We start from the raw sequence: 10738 nt of genomic DNA, 5'->3' as shown, positions 1-10738 counted from the left end.
GTAGCTGTAATGTGAACCCATGTCCTTCTGAAGCAAAGCCTGTGCTTTCTGCATTCCAGGCCCCACATGTGGACTGGCTCCACGGGGGTGGAAGGAACCAGCTAAAGTGCTTCTGGTGCAGGGCCTAGGGGAAATCACGATGGAGCCCCAGGGGGTGGAGAATTCAGGAAGTCCCTGAAGTTGGACTATATATCGGTTTGCTGTTTGCAGTGACACCCCGCAACACACACACTGAAGAAGTTAATGCAGAAGTTGTTTTGTTCCTCTCATTTAACGGATCAGGATAACTGAGACCATGAGCTGCTTAGATCCCAAGAGAAAGCGGTGAGTTTCCCGCATAAACCCCACATCCACCAACTAAAACTACGTGCTCAGTCTCCCTTCCGTAAAACTTGTTCCCTCTCCATTAAGAGCTCGGCATCTATGTGACAGGAACAGCACCTTCTTAGATGGGCAGGGAAAAGAACACCTTTTAAATTGTCTCTGTCTTGCTAAAATATTTCACACATACTGAGCATTACTAAGGCTCATCGCTATAGTTCAAAATGAAAATAAAATCATCCTGTAATTTTGCCTTTATAGTTGCAAATTAAATTCTCTGAAAGATTCTGTCAGTAGAACGAATCTTTCATAAGATATCCTTTATCAGTCCAACATGCCAGGAACCCAAAGCATAGTCTCATCCACGGTGTACTGAATTTTACAATTGTTTAGTACAATTTCTAGACATATCCTTTATTTTTCACTCTTTGCCAATGAAATAAATGGTGAGGCTTTTGTGCCATGTGTCATTGGTCGGACAACCCTGACCATTATAGCTGTGTTGCTGGACTTGAATTAAAGAACAAAATTAAACTGCAAAGAATAAAGATATCCAGAAAGTCATGAAGCAGAAAGGAAAGGCATCACGCTATATGGGTGTTCATCCTAGATGCATTCATTAGATGCCAAAGCCTGGGGAAGGCAAATGTGGAGTTTCAGAAGACGCCATCTGTTGTGTGATGCTACAAGTTATAAACTTAACCCCTAAGTTCTCCATCACCTGCTGTTCAGTCATTCTCCTTCTTCAGGATGAAGAAAGGGGGCCGGGGCACAGGCACCTCAACTCAGGAGTTTAGCAGGATCCATGGACGTAAGACAGTTTGATAAGCCCAGCATCGCAATCCGTGTATTTTCTCCAGAAAAAAATTCCTGTCATATTTTACTCTTAAAACAAACACTACACATACAGAGGTTGCCATAAGCTGAGGGCCCACAACAACCCATAGCACGCCACAGTTTTCTCTGTGATTTTTATATTTAAAATCCCTGGTCTCACTGAAAGAAAAAGCAGAGATTTTAGAAAGGTTTCCAATCTGTGAAATGAAAAGTAGAGTAATTCCTCAAGTGAAGGAGGATTTCTTAAAAAACAAATGTTTTTAAGACAGAGGGAAGACAACAGTATATAACCCAAATCAAAACATTTCCTTTTTAAATATTCAAAGGCAACATGTGGCATGCACAACAGGAGAAATTTCTACTAAAAAGAAAAAAAGTAACATATACTTGAAAATGCCCATGTTTTCTTACTTGCCAATCTGAAATATCCTAGTTTTTAAAACACATTTAACAAATGCAACACGGCTCATTCAAGGTTGATTTGAGTTCACAAAATAATTTTATTATATGTAAGAAAGCATACAGGCAATAAAATTAAGAAAACATTCACAATGCATAAATAACACAGACCTGACGCAGGAGATACTGTTCAGTAGATTTCTTTCTGTTACTCATTTCATCTAAATATTAAGAAAACTGCTTACAAGAAGGCTTTGTAAACATTTCAAAGAAATTCTCTTGAAATGCCCCACATGAATTAGAATCTAGCGAGGGGGAGTTACGATTCTTTTTACAGTCCAGGCGATGACATAGGAACGTGATTCCAAAGCACAAAGGAGGGCTAGCATTTGTCAAGAGGTACTGATGGCTTTGGGGTGCTTAACATAGCCCAAGAGAAGGGGTCTCCTGTTTTTCCCACCAACAGAAGTGTCTTACTCAAGGATGATAATGAGGCACGGTTCATTAGTTAGTACATCATTAACACTTAAAGACTTTTTAAAAAAATCAACTCTAAATTCAGATTCAAGCACTACAAAAAGTAGCCTCACTGAGTGGCTTGGTTTGACCTGGGAAGATGGAGATGCGGGTTTGAACTCTGCCTAGTGCTGAAGCTGCTGTGACACGAGAGTTAAGGAAACCCACTGTCTTCACTACACGCATCTGACCAGCAGGGTCATTGGTTCAGAAAAGCTGACACGTGAAATGAGAAAAGACACAGAGGGCCAATTATTTTACATAAATACAAAGTGGCATATACTTTTTATTACCACCTAAGATGATAAACTTTAAAGTCGGATTCTTCTTAGGCTGGCGTTTATTTACAGAGCTGCAAATCATTCTCCTGGGAGAGTGTCATTTGAAAAATTATGAACACCATAGTAGCTATGCTTTTGAAAATTTTCCCAAATCTTTTTAGAAAAAGAAACATTCACAACATTTGTCAATTCTCACCTCGTATTTATTTATGCCAATGAATTTCAAGGAATCATCACAGCTGCCTTTCCTATCAGGCTTTGCCGTGTTTCTGGAAGCTACGCATGAGCATTTAGAATCTGAGAGAGTCTGTGTGTTTGTTTCATTGGCTTATAAAGTGCTAGTTAAATGGACAAAAATGTGATTGTAAGGTTTCAGATAACTCAGTTTATGCTATTAAATATGATAAATATAGATTTATTATAATAAATTAAAAATATCCATATAATACCATAAATAAATAAAACCAATATCAACAAAGCATCTCTCAATTCTGAAACAAAAAAAGAAAACCCCTCCCCTTCCTCCTGTAAGGCTCGAGTATTCTTGAGGAATCGTTTATAAAGGCATGCACCTACCTTCACCATCTGAACTCTTTGCTTGGACCAGTGTTAGCACCTGTTTGTATACAGCAAATGCAACCCTTCTCATTTCCTTCCTGGAAAGGTTTAATTTTTAAGCGAAGCTGTTCTTGTTGATTCTTTGCCTTATTTTTAAAGTCCTAAGATAAGAATCACTTTCTAAAAGTAATTTTGGAGCCAAAGACATGTCCCTTGTGAACATTCGCTTCACACGCGTCCCTCTTTGATTCGCCATGAACAACACAGGAGACACACTGGAATGTATTTAAAATAGAGTCAGCTGTGTGTTGAGGGAAAGCTGCAGGGGAAGGCCTGCCTGACATCTCAGTCTCACCACACCTTAGGGTCTCACCAGCAAGCCCCAGAGAAATCTCCTCTGGCTTTTGGGATGAGCATGGCTGGCAGGATTCATCTCGGAGTTCAGGTAGGGTGCTGCCCATTTTGTGTGACAGGCTGAATCTTCTCCAGAGAGACATCAGTGTCATAGTCCAATATGACAGACAGGGCCGGGGACAGCTTCTCCAAAGGTCTGGCTACTCCACCTGCCTCCTCCTTCTTCAGGTCCTCAGAGGAGCCCACTGCATGTGGGATCAGATAAACCAGATTGCAGTCCTTGGAGATGGAGCCTCGCGGCTCGTGATGGCTGGAAAACACCACGGCCCCGTTGTTATTGATGCTAACTGTCTCTATTGCGTTATTTGTGGTAGGGCAAAGTCTGTAGCATCCTAAAAGGGTTGAAAATGCCTTCCGAAAATCAGCATTAAAGGCATAAATGATGGGGTTCAAGGAGGAATTAGCCCACCCAAACCACATAAACACATCGAAGGTGATGGAATCAATGCAGAAGGGCTTGGTCTCCCCAGACCCACAGAAGGGCACCATGCAGTTCAAGACGAAGAAGGGAAGCCAGCAGCACACAAACACCCCCATGATCACTGACAGAGTCTTCAGAACCTTAGTCTCTCTTTTGAAGGACATCTTAAAGGAGCTTTCGGGTTGAGAACACTCCACAGGGTTTCCGTTACCTGTAGTGGTCTGGCAATTCTTGGCGTGGACGGCTGCCCTCTCCAAGGCCGAGATGCGCCGTATTTGTTTCTGGGCAATCCTGTAGATCCTAGTGTAGGTGACAATCATGATGGCCACGGGGATGTAAAAGCTTATGAAGGAGGACGAAATGGCATATGTCCTGCTCAAGCTGGAATCACAGTTGTCCACGGTCTCCCCCAGGGAAGTGGCATTCCCATCGGCCGGGCTCGCAGGTTTCGCCTTGTGCCAGCTGAGCTGCACTGGGATGAAGGAGATGAGCACAGACAAGGTCCATGCCACACTGATCAGAATGAAGGCTGCCTTGGGGGTCATCTTCCTCTCATACCGGAAGGGACTGGAGATAGCCCAATACCTGTCCACGCTGATCACACAGAGGTTGAGGATAGACGCAGTGGAGCACATGATGTCAAAGGCCACCCAGATGTTACAGAAGGACCCAAAGGGCCAGAAGCCAGCAATCTCCGCCACCGCTTTCCAGGGCATGACCAAGACAGCCACCAAGAGATCCGACACGGCCAAGGAGATAACAAAGAAGTTGGTCACTTTGGACCGCAGGTGTCGGAACCTGATGACGGCGGCACAGACCAGTGTGTTCCCCAGGAGTGTGGACAGGATGAGCAGCGACAGGAAACAGCCTGTGAGGATGCGGAAGGAGAAGTCCCTCTTCCCTACCAGCCCAGCCCCATCCATGGTAGAAGTGTTCAGAGTGCTCATCTTCCTGAGGGAGAGCACACAGGTGGCTCTGACAGCCCTCAAGTTCCTAAGCTGAGAGTATGGGTCAGTCAGACCTGCAGGAGTCCTCCTTCACCAGGCAGCCCCCTGCGCAGCCCCAGCTGCTCCCCGGGGTGGGGGACCTCAGCAACACCCCATCAGAGCTGCAACAATTGTGCGGCAGGAGCCAGCCGTGAGCAATCCAGGCAGCCCTTCGGGAGAGCCCTCTTGCTTTCTACAACTGTCTTCTGACTCCCTTGCCCCAGGTCACTGTCACAGTGACCAGCTGGCCCTTCGATTGCCCAGGGAGAGCACTGGCTCTTTAGCATATTCTAAACTATCAATCCCAGAGACTCCCAGGCCTCTGCCGAGCTAGTCAATTGTAGTCACATTTCGGTGGTGACAGAATTCTCCCCTTCTGCGCTGCAGCTGAAAATACATGCCTCGGTCCTCCGAGCCCCTAGCTCCGCAGCAGCTCCCCAAACGCCCTAAAAAGCAAAGAGAAAGCGAAGGTCGTTTGCAAAGACTCGAGCAGACCACATCTTTACTCGTGTCAAGCCCAATGCAACCCGGTCCCAGCCACCCACCTTGCCTTGGGGTCCTCTCTCTCAGCGCCCCTGCAGCTCGGAAGGCGGGCTTCTCGGGCGTCACAGCTCCACAACGCCCAGGAGGTGCGCCCGAGTCCTGCCCCGCGCGCCCCGCGGGTTCGGCTCCCGATGCACCAACAGTCGCCGAGGCGGGCTGGGAACGGGATCCCGGGCCGGGGCCCAGACAGCCGGCGCTGCCCCACTGCTTCGAACGGCCAGAAACGGTTCAAAGCGTCCGAGACCCGAAAAAGAGGCTCCCGGGCGCTCGGCGCCTCCTCGGGAGACGGCACCTCCAGGACTAGTCACCTGGGCACCTTCTTGGCTGCCTTTCCCTCTGGCGGCCTCTGGCTCCTCGGGGCAGGACCCTGCGCCTCCCCGCGGCACTGCCCGCTACATCCCAGGAGCCGGTGGGATACTGAGGCAGGGAGAGCCGAGCTGGCACCGGCGGGCGCAGGGGCCGGTTCCCCGGGGCACAGCCCACCCCGCCCCCGCGTCCCCTCCCCTGCCCCGGGGGCGGGCTTCGCTTGACAGGCAGAGTTGCGGGCGACAGCCGCACGTGGTTCCCCTGGATGGTGAAAGAGTTGGAGATGCCCAGGTGAGCGCTCACCAGCCCTAGGTTACCCCGCCAACCCCCGGACCCCCGGACCCCTGGACAGCACGCGACAGGGCCCGAGAGATAAATCCCGATGTTAGAATCTCAAGTAAGCCCTAGTCTCCTAAAAGCAAAGCTCGGCCCGATATCCAACGCCTCTTGGTGTCCACCCCAAGCCCTTCCCAAAGACCACAGCCAGCAGGGACCCTGCCCACCCTCCCACGCACACCGACCGCCGGAACAGCCCGCCCGCGTCCGACCTGCGCTGCCTCCAAGTGCCCCCAACTAGGGTGAGACGTGCCCCGCGGGCGCCTGCACTCACCGCGTGCGGGGAGGGCTCGGCGCGGCGCCCCGCCAGGCCCGTGCGCGCCGCTGCGCCCCGCGGGCGCCCACTCGCGCTCCGCCCGAGCGGCGGGCGCGTCCCGGGCCGCGGTCAACGCCGGACTGCAGCCTGCGCCCCGCGCCGGGCGAGCGCCCCAACCCCAACGCCGCGCGCTCGGCGGCCCGGGGCGCCCTCTGCCGGCAGCTGCGGCTCCCCGAGGCCCGGCTGCGCCCTCGTGGGTACACCTCACCCGCAGGGGCTCCAGCATCCACGCGGGACCTGCGCTCGGATGCGCTCTTCCTTAACTGCCAGAACCTGGGGAAGGGGACTCTGATTAAAATACCCCTAAGAATTGACAAGGGTGAAAAATTCCCTTTGCTGGCATGCATTCATTTAACCAATGTATTTCTTGAGCGCTCGCTGTGTGCCGACAGCGACAGGGTAAGCCAGATATAAGCCTTCCTCTCAAAGAGACCAGAGAGAACTGGCCTTTACTGAGCAGCTCCTGTGTCCCAGGCACATGCCTCATGTGGTTCACCCCTTAAAACAGTCGCTCCTCATAGGCCTGCTCGGCTCCACTCCACCTGAGTGTGAAATCGGGTGCAGAGAGGTGCTCAGAGTCACAGGGTTAAGGAGGGCGCGGGCTGCCTGCCTCTCACCTGCCTGTTCTTCTCACTCACACGTCACTGCTCCCCGAGCTCCGGGTCTAGTGCAGGAGCCAACAGACTAAACAATTACGCAGGGGACTAAACAGAGGGGAGGGCAAGATAGAGGCAAGAGGGCCTGCGGGAGAAGGATCCCCTGAGGCCCTCCCCAGCCGCCCAGGCAAGGCCCCACAGGTCATGGGCTCCTTAGAAACCCGCAGCCTTATCTCCATGAGAACCCCGCGCCGCAGAGCGCCCGACAATTTTCTCTGTAAAAACCCTGAACCTAAATAGTAATTCCATTCAATCAGCCAGTACAAACTGCGCCTCGGTTTTAATGGAAAGGTCCACATTACAGACACAGACCCTCCTGTGCCTCTGCTCTCCACTCTGTCCTCCCACCCTGGGCCTCGCTGTCGCACACAGGGACGCCATGAGTCATGAGTCCTGCTCACAGACATAGTTTTTACCACATGCCCAAAGAACCACATTCTTGTCAAGCCTTAAGCCATGCTTAACATCATACTGCCAGATTGTTGATCTTAAGGCAGTCACTCCCCGAGCTTCTTGACTTTATTTCATCTTTCTTTCCCTTTTCCTAACAGACACAAATGAAAGGACGTGATTCTGGTTCGAGACGGTCATGTGAGCCTGAACGTTTTACTTCCACATTCTACCCACCCATCCTGAAACGAACGTTTCCACTGCAATTACCCAGAAACACACAGGGAAAGGAAATGCAGCATGAACCCCGGAAGGCAGGACGGGGTGGGATCCTTTTCTCCAGGAGAAAGGGCAGATGCGGCTGGACTGGAGGAGGGAGGACTCCCCTGGGATTTCCCATATGCGAAGAAATCCCAAAAGAACACATTACCAAGACTGAGGTAAGAGGGGCTGGAGGTCAGGATGAGGCCGATTTGAGGGGTAATATTTCTCTCTAGTGGCTGCCCTGCAAAGTGCCCCCACTGCCCCAGCCCTCCCAGAGCCATAACTCTGGCAATGCCCACTGCTCTTTACATTAAAACAAGGACGACAGCCACATCCTGAAGGCCCACGCCTCGGCGGTCTCAGCTACAAGAAGCCCGGTAGCAACTGCTCTGGTCTCAGCTGGCATCACCTTTAATGAAATACCAGTTCAACAGCCAAAACCTATTTGATATGAAGTTTAAATATTAACCAAAACCTTTTTGGAAGGAAGTGATATTCATGAGACACTTCTTCATATCTTTGCTTCTCTCAGCCTTGGCAGCTGCTGCAGAAAAAAAAAAAAAAAATGTCTTCTTTCTTTGCTTGAAAAATCCCCTAAAATTTTTCCAAACCAGCCCACACTGACCTGTCTTTTTCTCTCAGCTCATTCACCTGACAGGTCTGGGTGATCAGCTCAGCATCTGCCAGTTTGTAGTGACTGAGAGGTATTTCTCGTCCACAAGTACATTTCTGCCATTTTCAGTGGGGGCACTTTAAATCTCCTCCTTACCCATAACGCAAGAAAGGCTCAGGACCCCAGCTGGAGGACGAGGGGGGACCTGTGAATTTTGTTTTCTCTCACCAGGAAAACAAGAGCAATTTCTCATGACTCCAAGACAGACACCTGAGTGCTCTTCCTGCCGGACCTAGGTTGCTGATTTTTGAACCCCATTGCTGAGGGAACAGGAAAGGGTAAAATGGAGCTTAAATCTCAGGGTTTATTTCACTTTGCACAGTGTGAATTTCAGAGGAACTTACAGTTTGGCTAGAGGTTTGGGGGTTTTCCCGTTTTTTTCTCTCTTGAAGCCAAGGTGAAATCAAGCCTTCCATTTTTGTTCTACAAAAATCTCCCCCACAAACATGCAGGAGGGGAATGTTAAGGGCAGGTATTAGCGTCGATCATGCCGGGAATGGAAACCCAAACACAAAAGCACCTTTGTTTCCCAAATTGGCATGTCTTTTAAGCTCGACTGCAATTTATGCACTGCAGGAAGGGGAAGTTAAAACGATGCTTTTTCAACAAGTTTTATGTGGAGTGTGTAATAGTAAATGAATACAGAAGGCACACTATCACAGCGGGAGGTTAATCTCATAGAGAATAAATAAAACCATTGAACTGTCAAGTACAACAAATAATGTGTTTGGGAGGCTTCAGGATTATTAAAGCTGATTTTATACCAACCACGATTGCTTATAACGTCAGTGAAAAGAGATACAGCTTGGCTGACCTTGAGTTAGTAACTAGAATGCTTGTTTTAGACCATAAGTGCAGCTTCTCTGAAATCTCTAATCTCGTGTTATTATAGTTATTACACAATTACAGTTGTTACACAATTCAAAAGTCGACACTATTAATAATTTTTAAATCAACGACTATCACTTAGGGTGGTGGTTGAGAGGTCTTTCAGGGCCCAGATGTGTTTTGTCTTGTTGCTTCTGTTCTCAGAGTTCGTTTTCCTTTTCCTCTTTTTCTGCCTTCTCTACGCTTAACTGAGTGGTTTTTAAGATTCTGCTTTATCTCTTTAATTGCCTTGTTTTCTACAATCCTTTGTTATTTCATTTTCATGGCTGCTTTAGGGTTTCCATCACATACGTGTACGTCATGCTTGACAGTTCAGTTGTTTTGTTTATTCTTTTATGAGACTAAGCTCTTCCTTTGATAGCGTGACTTCTATATTCCTTTATTTTTAAAAACTCCAGATAAAAGTTTGTTGAAAAGCATCATTTTGACTTCCCCTCCCTGCAGTGCATAAGAGGTGTAGACCTTATACGATACATCTTTTCAGTGCCTGCCTTCGAGTGATGTTACACCATTTCATCACAGTGAAGAACCTTACAATAGTTTCTTCCATGTCTTCCCCCCTAGTCTTTATGCCGCTGTTGTCATTCATTTCACTTCTACATGTGATACAAACCTCAGAGTATGTTGTTAATGATGCGGGGTTGGTGAGCCAAGGAGTCGAAAGAAAGATTTCTTAGACTCTTAAGATCTGGCAGTAGTGCTCTTTTCTTTAGAGAATAGTATAGAATAGCATGGGGACAGGACCCATGGGCAATCAGAGCTTCTGCTGCATGGGGACAGGGCCCACGGGCAGTCAGAGATGCTGCTGGCATGGGGAGCTGCTGCTGCCACCACTGGCATGTGGAAAGGACCCATGGGAAGGCAGAGATGCTGCCGGCATGTTGCTCTTGCTGCTGCCGCTTCTGCTGCCCCAAGTTGAGGGTTAGAGCTAAATTTAAGGCATAGGTATGTGAGTTATCTCTTTACGAGACAAAGGAAAAAAAAGTTAAAATGGTACCAGTGCCAGTAGGGTCCAGCCATTGGGCAGTCCCACAACTTTTAGATAAGAATCAAACCGGACTGAGTAAATGGCAGGTCACCACTCAAATATTATCTTCAACTAAAGACAAAGGAGGATTTTGGGGTGGGGGGTCAGTTACATGAGGTTGCCAGACAGTAAACAACTTAAGTTCGTGCCTTCCCCGTTAAGAGTCTCCAGAGATAAGGCCATCCCCCCTTCCTCCTGGCGCAGAGAGGGAGGCATGGAGATTTCCTTCACAAATGCAACTGTCTCTGATCGAAGGGCAAGCAAATTCCACTCCTCGGAGCCTGCTTCTTATCTGTAGTTTTAAAAGTAACCAGCCTAAAAATCCTCGTCATAAACCGTTTTAAAATTAAGCAGCCTAAAAATCCTCATCATTAACTTTTCTTTAAACAGTCAATTATCTCGTAAAGAGATTTACATAATAAGAAAGAAATATTATATATTTACCCATTTATTGACCGCTGTAGTACTTCTGATGCTCTTATTCTTTTGCGTAGATCCCTACTTCCATCTGGTATCGTCTTTCTGCTTGAAGGACGATCTTTAACTTTTCCGGGACTGTAGGTCTGTTGGTGATTGATTCTTTCACCTTTTATTGTTTCTGAAAAG

General features: G+C 48.3%; 1 protein-coding gene across 2 annotated transcripts; it reads right to left on the bottom strand.

Moving 5' to 3' along the window:
* Positions 1-1623: 1623 nt before the first annotated feature.
* Positions 1624-6363, bottom strand: DRD1 (dopamine receptor D1). 2 transcript variants are annotated; one of them, XM_014860043.3, is made up of 3 exons: positions 6193-6363; positions 5279-5843; positions 1624-5179 (listed from the first exon to the last, which is right to left on the bottom strand). In XM_014860043.3, exon 3 carries the CDS (start codon positions 4692-4694, stop codon positions 3354-3356), a length of 1341 nt encoding a protein of 446 aa, XP_014715529.1. In that variant the 5' UTR covers positions 4695-5179; positions 5279-5843; positions 6193-6363; the 3' UTR covers positions 1624-3353. The 2 variants fall into 2 exon arrangements, with proteins under 2 accessions (XP_014715529.1, XP_070373178.1); XM_070517077.1 differs by lacking the exon at positions 5279-5843 and having other exon boundaries at positions 6193-6361.
* Between the last annotated feature and the right edge of the window lie 4375 nt (positions 6364-10738).

The sequence above is a fragment of the Equus asinus genome, chromosome 9, assembly GCF_041296235.1.
Source record: "Equus asinus isolate D_3611 breed Donkey chromosome 9, EquAss-T2T_v2, whole genome shotgun sequence".
In the NCBI taxonomy this organism is placed as follows: domain Eukaryota; kingdom Metazoa; phylum Chordata; class Mammalia; order Perissodactyla; family Equidae; genus Equus; species Equus asinus.
The sequence above is the reverse complement of the archived record's forward strand: the minus strand, read 5'-3'. Positions and strand labels throughout refer to the sequence as shown.